The sequence below is a fragment of the Orcinus orca genome, chromosome 5 (genome assembly GCF_937001465.1).
Source record: "Orcinus orca chromosome 5, mOrcOrc1.1, whole genome shotgun sequence".
Lineage (NCBI taxonomy): Eukaryota > Metazoa > Chordata > Mammalia > Artiodactyla > Delphinidae > Orcinus > Orcinus orca.
The window spans coordinates 106670136-106685696 of NC_064563.1; the positions used below are offsets into that span (position 1 = coordinate 106670136).

At 36.3% G+C, this 15561-nt stretch overlaps 1 protein-coding gene across 4 annotated transcripts in view; it reads right to left on the reverse strand.

Moving 5' to 3' along the window:
• ARL13B (ADP ribosylation factor like GTPase 13B) overlaps positions 1-15561 on the reverse strand; it is a 75251-nt gene that overhangs the window by 45184 nt on the left and 14506 nt on the right. For 3 of the 4 annotated variants that reach the window (XM_033433357.2, XM_033433356.2, XM_004272632.3), the window contains 2 exons: positions 14384-14454; positions 7590-7839 (listed from right to left, as the gene is read on the reverse strand). In XM_033433357.2, coding sequence (XP_033289248.1) covers positions 7590-7839; positions 14384-14438 — 305 coding nt within the window. In that variant the 5' untranslated portion in view covers positions 14439-14454. The remainder of the gene's footprint in view (positions 1-7589; positions 7840-14383; positions 14455-15561) is intronic. The other variant, XM_049709702.1, reaches the window with a different exon arrangement.

The following is a 15561-nucleotide window of genomic DNA, read 5'->3' on the forward strand; positions in this document are numbered from 1 at the left end:
TTCCAGAAGGAGCTCATAATAGAAGACTCCCTTCCAATTCCACCATATACACAATCATCACCTTCTTTGGATGAAGACCAGCCTTTGGTTTGGTTGGTGGTGGTTCATTTCGCTTGCCCCACGATCTCTTCCATTCCACATTATTGTACAGTATCCACTTTTCATCGCCTGTCACAATTGGTTTTAAAAACGGAACGTTTCCGTTACGTTTAAGTAGAGAATCACACGCAGAAATACGGTCAAGAAAGTTTTTTTCGCTTAACTTACGTGGAACCCAAACATCAAAGCGATTAAAATAACCAAGCTGGTACAAATGATTTCAACGCTTTATTTGGATATTTTGAGTATGTCGGCTGTCTCCCGAGTGGTATAATGTTGGCTGTTCTCAATTAATGTCTCGATTTGATCACTATCAACTTCAACTGGTCTACCCAACAGCGGAGCATCGTCCAGCAAGAAATCTCCAGCACCAAACTTCGCAAACCACTTTTGACACATTTGATCAGTCACAGCACCTTCTCCATACACTGCACAAATCTTTTTTTGCGTTTCGGTTGCATTTTTACCTTTCTTGAAATAACAAAGCATAATACGCTGAAAATGTTGCTTTTTTCCTTCCGTCTTCAATATTAAAATGGCTACAACAAAAATTCACCAATTTTTATAAGTTTTTTTTTTAATGCACCCTGATATGACAGCTGTCACACACAATCTAACAAAATTGCTTCGAATGAAGTTAAAGACAACTAAGCGCTACTAGAGCCATCTTACGTAAAAAACCGAAAGAACCTTTTGGCCAACCCAATACAATAGTAGAAAGGGGTGGGATCTTGGACAGGAGCAGAAACACTTCTTCCATATTACAGGAGGGAAGACAAAGGAATAAAAGCAGATAACTGAGCAAATTTGGTGATGGGAAAATGAGAGAATTCTTATGTGAACAGGAATATGACTATATATGTATATATATATATATATATGTCTCCTAACACTATTAAATAATTTTTAACTTATAAAATATAAAGAAATTGAAGAGTTTTCTACTGTGTCAGTTACAAGCATTACCGGAGAAAAAGATGTTTCCCACAGGTCAGCTTCAAATGTTTAAGGAACATTATAAAAAAAGATAAATTTAAAACTAGTGATAAACTCCCCAGCTAAATCAGGTGGTTGAGAGATATTGCTTCTGTCCCTTCTAAACTTGTGCTATATCCTTTAATGTAGTGCCTTACTGATACTTGTTTATAATTGTTCCTAAATTGTTTATCATGAAAACTGAAAATATCGAGTACTATTTAATATTCATTAGCAAAATTATATCCAGATGGGTTCAGAAAATAGTAATTTTCTAGTAGCAGTTATATCTAAACATACTGCTTTTAAAGCAAGACTTAATCACAGAAAGATTCATAGCAGAGCAATATATCACATACAATTTTCATTGTTATATTTCAAAAGCACCCTAACCTAAGCAACATAAACATATTTAATTAGCTGCTGAACATTTTGTTTATTCACACACAATAGGCACTAAAAGTAGCCATTTTTTCCTTAAAATTACTACCTTAAAAGAAAAAATTCTTAAGCATCGGAGGCACTCTATTAGGAATCTACTGGTTCAGAAAGTATGCAATAATTATTTTGAGCACTTGGGTTTCTATTCTTACCCACTAAGCCATGTCATTTTCTGTAATCAAAAGCTTCATGTAGCTTGAATTCACATATGCCACTTTAAAACTAGCTCTCCTAATTCATCTCTACCTAGACACAGCATATCATCAATAGTAACTATTCATATCCACCATCGCATGCACAGAAAACTAGTAAAGCACTGAATGAGATGCTTTAAATACATTATTTTAGAATTCATAGGACAACAGAAGTATTAAAATCCTTATTTACAAGTGGAGACATAGAAGCTGGGGAAGATTAAGTAACCTACTCAAGGCCTGGCTGACTTCAAAGCCCATGCTTTCCGCTGCACCAGTAGATCTCAATTTCTGCTGTGCAGCAGACAGATCTGGAGAACCTGTGAAAAAGCCAGAGGCATCCTTGGCCCCACCCTAAAAAATACAGCAGGTCTGGTCTGATGCTGATACAGGTGATCCCTGGATAACATCTTGCCGCCTGACGACACTGTCGACAGGTTTTTCTTCGTTATTTTGTTTTACAATAGAGTGTGCTGGGACAGGGGAGGGAAAGGATGGGAACCTCTACAGGCTCTTTGTGCATAAATTACCTAGGAAGTCAACCAGCTGAGAAGCTTTACTGTAAACTACAGCTGCTGTTAGTGAAGCTGGATGCCATTACAGACAAAAGGAAGCCCTCAGTAAGGAAATGTAGAGGTGAGTCAACAGTATAACTAAATAAAGTTGATGAAGATGACAGCTTGGTAAGTTTGCGCTGAAAGAAAAGAAATCTTAAGCCAATGGACCCTATAAATAAAGTGAGTAGGGGTTTCAGATGGTAAAAATAGTAAATTAAGGGACCCACCACTACAACTAAGGATCAAGTGATTAAGTGACATAGGTAGTCCATACTTTCATACTTATGGGTTTCCAGAATTCTAAAAAGGACCCAGGTTCTCCTATTTCTTATTGAAAGGTCTGACTCATGAAAGTCCATTTGACTCAAATTCTAAGAACAGTATTAGGATAACCCATAACCTAATTAACTTCTCTTGGGCACTTATAAGAAAGAATATGACTCAAAGAAACTTGCAAACTAACAGTTTCCTGTAATACTGTCTAGAAGAAAGGTGAGTCAAATAGGCATATAGAGGGTGGAGATAAAAGTCCGATATCAATAAAAAAAATTATTAATAATAAAACCCTGCTTATTATTTCTCCTAATATAAAAACTCACTGCCATGTTTTTTTTTAACCTCTTTGGCCATGAAATCCTTTAGGAATTTGATGAGAGCTAGAATCTGCTCCCAAGAAAAATACACATGCACTCAGAATTGTGTATGTGATTTTAGAGGGTCTTAGGAAGCCACCCACGGTGCAAAGACCTCCAGGTCAAACTTTTTTTTTACTGAAATGTTCATAACATCTAGCCAGATCATATATGAGATATTATGTTTTCTTCCCTGAGTGAAACTCCTATACATTTTTGTTGTGAAGCATCTAATTTGTGAGGTCTGTCCAAAAGTTAAGTTAGGTCATATAACTCCACAGAAAAGCAGACAGTATATAATGAGAAAGTGGCATCACTCCAAGAGTTCAAGTATGCTAACACAAGTAGAATTGTTATTATCCTGGGAGGAAATTTTAGCCTATGGATCTCCAGAGTTATTTCAGTTATAAGTATTAGGAGATTCAACCACCAAAAATGAAGGGTAATTTACAATCGCTCTGAGGGCAACTTTCAAGACTGTACTAGAAAGAAGAGATGCAGAAAGAACATGTGCCTTCTAATATAACATTGGTGTAACCTTGGGCTGCTGAAAATTTCAATAGGTTAACATGTTTAAAATACCTCCTAGCTCAGCCCTTTCCACAAGGAATCAACAAATAGTACCTTGTATTATTAATGGAAAATTTCTACGGTGGATGTTGAGCTTAAATTTTGAAATTACTACTGATTTCAGTGCTACTTATACCACTGCAAAAGTTGTTTACTTTTTCTCTTGGAAAGGTCTTCTTTATCTGTCAAGACTATCTAGTATTAGAGCTTTTAATAAATAATTAAATTATAAATGGTTAAAGCAAGAGTATGTATGTGGTGGGGGGAATGTGAGGGTAGGTAATATAATTCATACCTTAATTAATCAGAGTAGAGGTTCAAGTTAACCTATAGTAGACATGAGAGAAAAAAGACTTTCTATTCTAGGTAAATAAACAACTCAGCATGATAATAGACCAAATATTTGCATGGCATCCATTTTTACTTTCTTTAGAAGGAATACAAATCACTTTTACCTCTTCACCAAAATGGATTCTTGGCATAGACTATACTAAGGTCCACATTATAATACACAGCTGAATACAATCCCAGAATTACTATATTTTACAGTTACTTTTATTAAAGAAGAGTCATTTAACCACTGAGTCCAAAGAAGTAAAGTGACTTGTCAGGGTCATAAACAAATACACAACTTTTAGAATCCAGGTTTCAGATTCTCTAAACCCATGTTTTTTCACCTTTTCACCATTTATTTCAGAGATTTTGACTGGAATATTATGCTGATTAAGCAGTAAATACTAGAGAACTGCCAAACAGAAATTCCGAGCTAATAAAACACCGAAGCCTAGTGATCTACGACTCTGACCTTTCAAGAGAACCCTCACATCTGTGACATAAAGTGAAATGTGACTGAGGCTTCATTTGCAATGACACATGCTGTCAGACTGCTGTGCAGAATCAGGTCAGGCAGAGCTAGAGTGTCCAGGACCTGCTATCGTGGTCATCTACTCTGCTTCCCATAGCATGAATGAATCCTGCTCTACCAATTTGTAATTTCATGATTACAGACAAGATAATAATTCTTCAGGTTTCTTTCCTTCTGTTGAATGACTGAATCTTCTCAGAGGTCTGTTGTTGTCCTCTGTTTGCTCATTATTAGAGGGTGGGAAGAGAAAATTATCAAGGGGTTGAAGTGAGTTCTGAGAGGCTTTGTAGGTCCTAAATCAACTAGTTTAGGCTCAGACAGACAAGTGGTGATCGGAAGAAATTAGATGCCATTATAGAATTTCGCAGATGAGAGGTCCAAATGTCCATGGGCAGGAAGGAAGCAGCTATGTGCAACAAGGAGCACTGTAGCCAGCCTCCTAATTCAGGTAGCCTCCCCTACATCTCCACACCCACTAGCCCCTAGAACTCAGCGTACTAGGGCTCTACTGGACGCCCCTCCCACTTACTATCCAATGGACTTTTCAATGCCATACCTATTATGTGCTAGGGTCAGTTAAAACACAGACTTTCCTATCTGTGTGGAGCTATGGAGGCAATCTGAAGGACTCTGAGCAGAGGAAAAGTAAAATGATCAAATTTGGATTTAAAACAGAGCTCTCAAGTACTTTATCTATTCTCGCATTATTTCACTTATTAAAGCATGTACCAATTTTGTAATTTGAAAAATATCAAATAAAGAAAAGGGCTCCTGCTAGCAATGTAGAGGAGAGCTTAGAGAATAGGCAAGACTGCTACCAGGGAGACTGGTTAGGAGAGTAATCAGTAACACAAGGGAGAAGTGAAGAAAGGCTGAAAGGAGGTAACATTAAAGGGGATAGAGAGGAGTAAAGAGACTCAAACGATATTAAGATAGTAACATCAAAAAGACAAATTAATTGTAGGTCAGAGAGAAAAAGGTAAACAGGAGAACTTCCAAATATGGGACTAGGGTGGATATTCAAGACTGATTTATAAACAGAAAAAAGAGTGGGATAGAAAATTTTATGTATTATATGAACACTGCATATGTTACATGTTTTACAAAAATATGCACAGGAAACTCATCAAAATGATAGCAGTGGTTGGCTCTGCATGATAGGTCAATCATTTTTTTTTTTAACCTCATTCTTTCCTACATCTTCTAAATTTATTAAGAATATGTACTTTTTGGGACTTCCCTGACAGTCCAGTGCTTGGGACCCTGCGCTCCCAATGCAGGGGGCGTGAGTTCGATCTCTGGTTGGGGAACTAGGATCCTACATGCCGTGCAGTGTGGCCAAAAAAAAAAAAAAGAGAATATTTACTTTTTAGTAAATTTTGTATATTTCTGAAGCACACACATCTCAAAAAGTTTACCTTTATTAATAAAAATTCTATGGTTGTAAAACTCCTTTGAGAAAAACTCATCAAATGGCAAACCATTCCATATTTCATAAACATATTATTGATCCCTAATTAATTCCCATGTCTTTGTGAGATCGCACTGACTATGAAATTATAATGGTGAGCAATCATCCTAGTTGTGAGTTGTTGTTTTTTTTTCCAATTCTGGAAATTCACTAGCTGAGAGAGGTGACAGAACTGAAAGCAGATATCTTGCTGACATTGGATTATTCAGTAAACACTGCAGACACAAACTGCATGCCTCTGCCTCAGGGCTTTGCCACATACATCTATCTGCATGACTGATTCTCTTACCTCCAGTGTCATGTTCTCAATATGACCTAGTATGATTATCCTAATTTTAAGAGTAACATGCCCCACCACCACCATAGGATTCCTGATCTTCTTTTCCCTGCTTTGTTTTCAATATACTTATCACCTAATGTACAATTTATTTATTACATTTATTGTGTGTCACCCCCTAGAATGTAAGTTCCTGAGATCATACATGGAGTTTTATTGTTTTTGTTCCCAAAGGTATCCCTATCACCAGAACAATGTCTAGCACACAGTGGATGTTCAATAAATATTTGTCAAATTAGTACATGTATGAATGAATAAATGCATGAGAGAATACATGAATAAAAGAATAAATTAAATAAATAACTTGGGTTAAAAAAAGCACACTCAATTATTTCACAAATGAACATCAGACATTAATACTTTTTGCTTTAGAAGTCACTGGTTCTATGCTTAAACATTTATAGAGACTAATTTAGTCTATGGGTTCAACAAAGTTTACTCTTTGTATACATATCTATTAAAATCTATTTCATATTCAATAAAGGTGAGAATTAATTATATATATATATCGAATAACTTCTTTAATTAGTTAAATGTATAAAAATTAAACAGTATAAGCTTAACAATAAATGATACAATAAAGTTTTACTTTTTGTAATCAGAGCTTCCAAACTGCCTCATTTAAAAATGTTCATTTATTACTGAGGACCACTGAGGAATTCTGTCTTGCAATTTCTCAGTTAACCATGTGATAGGTTGTTTGGTTTTTTTTTAATTGTTAGTAATGAAACACAAGAACGAGGGAAAAGGGACAAGAAGGCAAAACACACATTCCACTTACTCCAATTTTAAGAGCAATTTAAACTACTTTCACTTTACTATGTCTCAAAGTTATAGCACCATCTGGTGTTTACTATGCAGAAATGCTATGAGGGCGGGTAGTGCAAAAGTCCTTTGTCACTTAATTTTTTTAAATGTTTAGGCAGCTGGACAAAATGATGCTAAGCATACAACTAAGTTGATAATGGCAGAGATCACATGTTCAGTTCGGAAATATAGTAGTAAAAACTGAGAAATCAACATGGCATTAAAAGAATAAACCATCTAAATAACTTTCAAACAAGAATACTCTTCAAGAAAAAAAGGACAGAGGCAAAACATAAATAAGTTATTAAAAGAGGAAAATAAATTGAAAAACATTTTAGAACCTTGTTAATAGACCATTTTCAAAATCTGACAAAAGTAAATGATCAAATAAAACAAAGAGTTTACATTTGAAAACCCAGGAGATCTAATTATAAGATTTCTTCATTACATAGCCTCTGTGCTTAACCTCTACAGATAGCATTATAATAAGGCCTTGGTATATTAACAACTCCCAGTAAATTACATACATTTTATCATACGAGGGTGTGACAATTTAGCTTATTCAGTATTTTGTAACTTAGGTAAATTTAATGACTTAATGCTGCTGTCTCTACGTTTACAATGACACCAACATTACTTACACCAATATAGGCTTTCCCGATATCCTAGGATGTCTTATCACTTCTGACATTGTCTCTTTTGTCTCTTCCATTCTCTCTTCATCACTCGAATCCACAACAAATATTACTCCGTAAGATTCAGCATAGTAATTCTTCCAGATTCCCCGAATTCTTTTTCCACCTCCCAAGTCAAAGATGGTGACTTCAAACTTTCCTTGTCTAAGGTCAATTTTGGAAAATCCAACGGTAGGTGCTACATCTTCAGGATACTCTGTTTCAAATGATATAAAAGAAAGAATCTTTAGACCTTAAATTAATAACACTAATTTAACTTCACAACTTAAATGACATAAATGTGTTATTCATCATACTCTAGAACTAAATAGAATGTTTATTATTTGCTTACACAATAAGCGTTACATCTAAGCACATTGGTTTGGGGGAAAGGTAGATACTATAAAATATCCAACTAGAATTTACACTCCTTGCAGATAGGAATTTCTGTCTGTTTTTTTTGTTTGCTTGTTTGTTTTTATTGATATAACCCCAGTTCCTAAACTAATGCCCACCATATAATGGGTACTTAATAAGGATCTGTAGAATAAATAAACAAATGAACTCTTGCCTTTAAGGCCACTGACTCCCCAAGTTACAAACAATAAAAATTTCAACCTTCAACACCACAGCCATCTCCAAGGACCATTACAACCTCTGTGGAGTTATAAAGAAAAACTAAACATTTAGAGAATAGTCTAGAACAACCAAATAATGGGAGAAGCTATGAAGAGTATAGGACCTTTCTTAATTAACTGAATTAAATCTGTAATTGCAATAAAGAGACTTTTAAGGACAGCTTGCAAATACAAAGAGTAGATTTTATTTTCTTCTACAAGAATAGAATACAGGATATTCTCATAAATTTATAATTGAATTTCTTTGGACTTCCGCATATGACAGCACAAAGAAGAAGGTACAGGATGTATACAATTATAACTGCCAGAGAGGTAATGACAGTAAGAGATTAAAAAGATCACTAAGGTTCAAGACTTGAACTAGGAGCTGGGACCTAAGCCTTAAAGCTCGGTAGGATTTAGACAGTCAGATGAGTGACCTAAGTAATAGAAATGGTAAAAGCAAGATGCACGCACAAGTTGAACACTGTAGTTGGAGCAAACCCTTAAGCCTGAATGTACAATGAAGAGGGTTCTGAAGATAGAGAATTGGGAGCCACAGAAGGTATTTTAGCAGACCAATAACATAATTAAGGTGACTTAAGTAGTCTTTCTTCAGATTCATCTTTGCAAAAGTCTCTAGAACGGACTGAAAATGAGAGTGATAGCCACTTTTTGGAGAGGTATGAAAATAAAAATAGAAGAATGGCAAGAGAGAACTCATTAAAGATTAACAGAACCAAGTGACTCAGTGGTTACAGAGAAGAGTTCAAACTTCATGTCTGTCTCTTCCATTCTCTCTTCATCGCTAGAATTCACAACAAATATTACTCCACTGTACTTTGTTTACAGCTGCACGGTCAATACAGTGGCCACCAAACTACATGAGGCTTTTAAAACTTAAATCAATTAAACTTAAATAAAATAATTCAGCTCCTCAGTTGTTCAAGCTGTATTTCTAGTGCCCAAAAGTCACATGTGGCTGGTGGCCCACCCTACTGGACAGAGCCAATATAGAACATGTCCGTCATTGCAATAGCTCTACTGAACAACACTGGTTTAGAGGGTCTTATCATTCCCACATTCAGCAAAACATTTGCTATTACAAAGGTAAATTTGAGGGCTTCCCTGGTGGCGCAGTGATTGAGAGTCCGCCTGCTGATGCAGGGGACACGGGTTTGTGCCCCGGTCCGGGAAGATCCCACATGCCGCGGAGCGGCTGGGCCCGTGAGCCATGGCCATTGAGCCTGCACGTCCGGAGCCTGTGCTCCGCAACGGGAGAGGCCACAACAGTGAGAGGCCCACGTACCACAAAAAAAAAAAAAAAGATAAATTTGAGAGGCATTTGCTGTTAGGCTTAGGTGTGACAGAGAAACAGACTTGCAATGTACCATTCCCTTTCAGCAAGCATCTTAATGCAGTTTACACAGCTCTCTAGAAAGTTAACAGACATCACAAGTCAAATTTTTAAAAGACCTGCCTTACCTAGAAGGAGAAAAAGGCAAGTTTAGAAGCAATATAAGCAGCCATATATTCCAAAACAGAATTAAACTAGACATTTAAAAATGTGGATCTAGTCCAGGCCAGAACTGGCTTCACAGTTAAAATAGGCAGCTGTCTTTGAGTATAATTTGAAAGGTACCCCCAGGAAATTATCAGTGAAAATAAATCAACTATCCTGAGGAAGGGATAAGGGAAATAACACATACAGAATACCTACTCAGTACCAGGACTTTGTTAGGCATTAGAATGCAAAGATGAATAAAAAAGGGTTGCTGTCCTCAAAGAATATCCAGTACAATTCAGAGAGAACTGTGTTATTCCCATTAATGGGAATAACACAAGAACCTATATGTTCTACAAACAAGACTGGAGAGCACAGTGTGAAGGTATTATGAACTGCACTTTTATGTCCCTGGCAAAACTCATCTGTTGAAACCCTAATCCCCAATGTGATGGTATTTGGAGGTAGGGCCTTTGGGAGGTAATTAGGTTTAGATGAGGTCACAAGGATGGAGCCCCCATGATGGAATTAGTGCCCTTATAAGAAGAGACGTAAGTGAGCTTGTTTCCTCTCTCTCTTTCCACCACATAAGGATACAAGTGAGAAGATGGCTGTCTATAAACTAAGAAGAGGGCCCTCACTAAGTACCTGACCATACTGGCACCCTGACTGCAGCTCCTAGCCTCCAGAACTGTGAGAAATACCTGTTGTTTAAACCACTAAGTCTATGGTATTCTATTATAGCAGCCCAAACTAAGATGGAGGGCATTCAAGAGAAAAAGGGTAAAGAGGAGCTAGAAGTGAGTCATGGCCTAGAAAGCCTTCAGAGAGGAAATGAAATAGGAGTAAAGTCTTAAAAGACAAAAATTATAACAAAGAAGGGAGAATAAAATTCCAAGCAGGGGAACAATGTAAGTACAGATAAAATGATGGCACTATTCCCAGGAAACCAATTCATATTAAGTAATTTTTTCAAGGTTACATGGTAGACAGAGCCAGGACTCAAATTCATGTATTCAGGACTTTAAAAGCCTGTTTCTTTTGATACATGGAACACCCTCCTCAATTTCTCTGTTCTTTCCTCTGGCTCCTACTCATGATTCTGTGTTTCAAGACTCAAGACTAAATGTTCAGGTTATGACCTTTTCTGTAAATCGTTCTCTGATGATTCCTTCTTACTTTCAGTATCACCTACACCATCTATTGTAATATTCTGTGTTCTTGCTGGTCTCCACAATAGCCTATACCTTCCCAATAGCTGGTAACTATCTTTGTATCCTTAGCACTCAGTACAAAGCATATAACTTCTCAATACTACAACACCAGACTGCTAGGACAGCTGAAGCTGCTATCGTTATGTCCATTCTTCCATATATTTACCCATCCATCCATCCTTGTAATCATTTATTGAGGGCCTGTTATAAATCAGGCATCATACAAGAACCAGGCGTTCAAACACATATGGTCCCTAATCCTGAGGATTTCAGTAAAGCATATGTGTTAAGACAATGCCTACAAAGTTCAAGATAAAATGAAAATATATAATCAATAACTATTTATTGAGCTTATGTTATATGCTAAGTACTATGAAAGGTCCTAGATATACAAAGATTAATAAAATTTATTAATATTTTCTGATCTTATAGAGTACTTATATAGATGGAAAAAGAAGAAATATATACATAAACAAATAACTACGATATAATAAAGATGTGTTAATGTCAACAATGCTAGGGACCAATTTACACAAAGAATTTTCCCACCCAAAATAACAACAGTTCCTTAGAACTATTAGGAAATAATACTGGAAAGTCAGAGAATCCTGGATTTTTTAGCTGAGCACATGGCTGTTCAGGATAAAGAATGTAATCCCCAGTCTCTATGGCAGCTAGGGGTGGCCATGAGAACAGGTTTTAGATAATGTGCTGGTGGTATACTGTTAAATGTTTAACTGGCTTTGGAGGCTGTGAAACTCTGATAGGTAGTGTTTTCCAATTGTCATGGTGTAAATAATCCCGCTGTGGACTATTTCAAATTACCAATATGAGGCACCTGAACATAGAGTTTGGAGGAGAGGTGCCTAACTGGCTCTCGTTGCCTAATATGAGCCAATAATAGCAAGTAGCAACCAGCTCTGGAACACCACGGGTTCTAGCTAATGGCCTATGAACTGCAATGATGTGGTGGCTTCTGGTTCACATACTTTAAAAAAAGAGAAGGATAGCCTCCCTTTGTCCTTTACTTCTTCCTTCCAGCTGAAATGCACATGTAGTAGTGAGACACCTTGGACCAGGTAGGCAAGGGAGAACACTAGGAATGGCAAAGCAAATAGGAAAAGGAACTTGAGTCTCTAATACCAGAGAGCTGCTATGCCAGCCCTAGACTACTTTTCCCTGTGCTGTAATATGAGAGAGAAATAAACTATTTTATTAAACCACTGTTATTTTAGGCTTATTTGTTAGCACAACTGAACCTATATCCTATTAATGCAATCACTTTGACAGCCATGAAGAAGAAAAGCTGATTGAAGGAAGTGAACCTCAAGATAGGGAAAGTACTCTTAGATTAGGAAGCTATAATAAAATTATATTATATTGGACACAGACAACGGCAACACAGTAGGAGAGGAAGATTATCTCAAATGAAAGGAGGAAATATACAATAAAAATTTTTTTTTAAATTTTAATAAAAAATAAAACAGAAATAAGCTAAGAGAAGCCATGGGAGAAATGTTTTAGGAAGACTGCCTACTAAGGCATGGCCTGAACTGGGACACCAAAATAAGTAAAACTGCCCTTGGGGAATTTATAGTCTGGAGAGGTAGAGTAATACATAAAAAGAGGGGCAATTAAGTAGCTATACAAGTAGATACAGATAAGAGTAGACATAAACAGAGGATGTGGTCAATTGTACTGACGGTGGTGGTAAGGGGTGAGGGCAGCAGGAGATCAGAAGAAACTTCATAAAGAAGGAGACGATACGACAAACAAGCATCTTTAGAGATAAGCAGATTATGTCTTTAAGGATAAGTTGATATTCTCTTTAATAAGGCAAGTGGGAACAGCATAAACAAAATCACAAAGGTATCAAAAGGCTCAATTTGAAAAACTTCAAGTCGTTCTATATAACTGGAATCTTTAAAAAAGAAAAATGGTAAGAAATCAGTCACTGGAGTAGGCTGAAGAGTAAATATGAAATGAAAAACAAAAACAGAGCCAGAGGGGAGCTCAAAGTTGAAGGCAGCTTTGACTTTTTGTTCATGATGTGACACTTTGAACATTTTCTAAACTCAGAAAAAGAAACTAATGGAGGTGGAATTCAGAAGAAGAAGGCCTGATCGAAAGAGTTTGTTCTAAGTACACACAAATAATTAGACAGTCTGATTAGCACACTCCTGGATCCCGCTCCCTTGAACATAAGGCTTTGAAGGAATGAAAGAGAAAACGTTTAGATAAGGTTTCATGGCCTGCAGGCCAAATCTGGCTGGCCACCTGTTTTTACATGGCCCTCAAGCTAAGCATGTGTTTTACATTTTAAAATAATTTCCAAAAAAAAACCCAAGGATAATGTTTCATAACACATCAAATTTTAGGGTCTATAAATAAAGTTTCATTGGAACATGGCCATGCTCATTTGTTTGCATATTTTCTATGGCTACTTCTGCACTACTATCTCAGAGCTGTGTAGCTGGGAAAGGGACCATATGACTCTCAAAGTCTAAAATATTTACTATATGGATCTTTACAGAAGAGGTTTGCAAACCCTTGGTTTAGATGGTGACAGTGAGTGCTTTGCAAGGATATAACCTAGGTGACAGCATGAGGGGTACAAAAAGGCTTTAGAAGCCTCCTCAAACAATAATATATAGTTTGCAACTAATTGGGGGTGACAAAATGTTTTTCTCCAACACCAAATTTTTCAAGGTGTCAATTTTTTTTCATGAATTTCCATAAATAAAAGCTCCCTATCTGTCATGCATGATATCTAGTTGCAAAATCCATTTTCAGGAACAAATATATGTTAGGTTTTCTCCCAATTCATACCCTCAAGATGCCTGGCTCGTGCTACATCTTCTGGGTACACAACAAACTCACTAGTATAGTACCTCTATATTGTAGTTACAAAGCATTAAATTAAGACTAAATAAATACATCCAATGAGATGTAATATAAATGACATAAAACCCTTTAATGTATCTTTAATTTAACTGTAAAAATTACACATCATGTTGAAAAAAAATCAAAAAATGCAAAGAGAACTGTGCTGGCTAACTGTATTTCTACCTCCCTTTCATTTAGCTGTAGCCCTGTGACTAAATTCTGGCCAAGAAAATGTAAGTAGAAGATAGGGATCCTTAAAGGCAGGGGCATGTCCTTTTTTTACTTTTTCCTTCCTACTGGCTAGAAGACAGCTGCGATCCCTCTTAGCTGATCAAAAACCTCGAGGAGCCTCTGCATTCATTCAAATCTGAAACATAACAGGCTGGTACTATTAAGCCAGAGTCTATTCACCACATTAGCCTCAAGTATACTAAGAATATAAAGTAATAGAGTACACAGTATATGTACCCAATGAATATGTAATAAAGCAATTTAAATAAATAAATCAGAGTAATTTAATAATAAATTTTTTCAGCTTACCTCCTTGGATTCCCTTTGCTGTTGCCGTTTTACCAGCATTATCAAGTCCCACCATCACAAGAGTCACCTTTCTTAAAACAATAAAAATTTAAAAATCACTTTGAGTCAATTAAGTATTGAGGTAAAAATAAAAGCAAATTCATTCATCCAAGCAACACTTAAGGAGCATCTATATGTACAAGACAATCTGCTGGATGCTAGGGGGTACAATGATGAATAAAATATATATTCAAAAAGCAAAATTCTTGAAAAATACCTGTAAAGTGTCATCCTTTTGTTCTCTAAGCAAAAAAAAAAAAAAAAAAGGGAAACTGTACAGTAGATAACCTGAAGGATAGAGAAGAAATAAGGGAAAGAAGAGAGAAAGCAAGGAGGGAGATAGATCCTAGCATGAGTTATCTATCATGTCTAAAGACTCAATTTTCTAGTTAACTGAAGTCTAAGGATTAGCACAAATTTGTTTTTTCCTGTGAAATTACATAAGAAAAGAATGATTGTTAGGTTCTTGACACTACTACTATGCTCAACTGTTTTTATACATGCAGCACCTTACCAAGTATAAATCTTAAACATAGTATAGTAACATGATTATTAACCTAAGTGCTAACATATTTTGAAAGAGGGTTCCTAAATTATAAAGCTTAAAATGTTTCTGATGATATAGCTAAACTTCACAGAGTTAGAAAAAAAATACAATCCAGTTCAATTTTACTATTGAAGAAACATTAAGTCCAGAGTCATAAGATAAGACAATGAATTGGTTACAGTCAGAACCAGAACCTAATTCACTTAACTCCTACGAACTTCTCAAACCTGGGGCAGGTTATAAAGGAACAAACCTACTATACTGGTCCTATTATCTCAGCGATTCACTCCACCACTAAAGCTCATTTCTGTTCCAGGCTTAACTACTGCTTAGTATAAATGATGAGACCATCTATTAACACCATTTTGGGAATATAGAGAGAAAGCCACAGCATAACTGGGCCACATTCCCATGGGGTAGAGTCAGGGTTTCTACCAAGTACAGTCATTCTTCACTGGCAATCATTCCAAGAAGGGTTAAAAAGCAGAACTTAGATGGCAAGAAAGGGTGTTTTTTCATCTGTCTAGGCCTGGCTTTCTTGGATCTGGACTTCCTTATTAAACAAACAGTTACTGACCATCTTCTGTATACC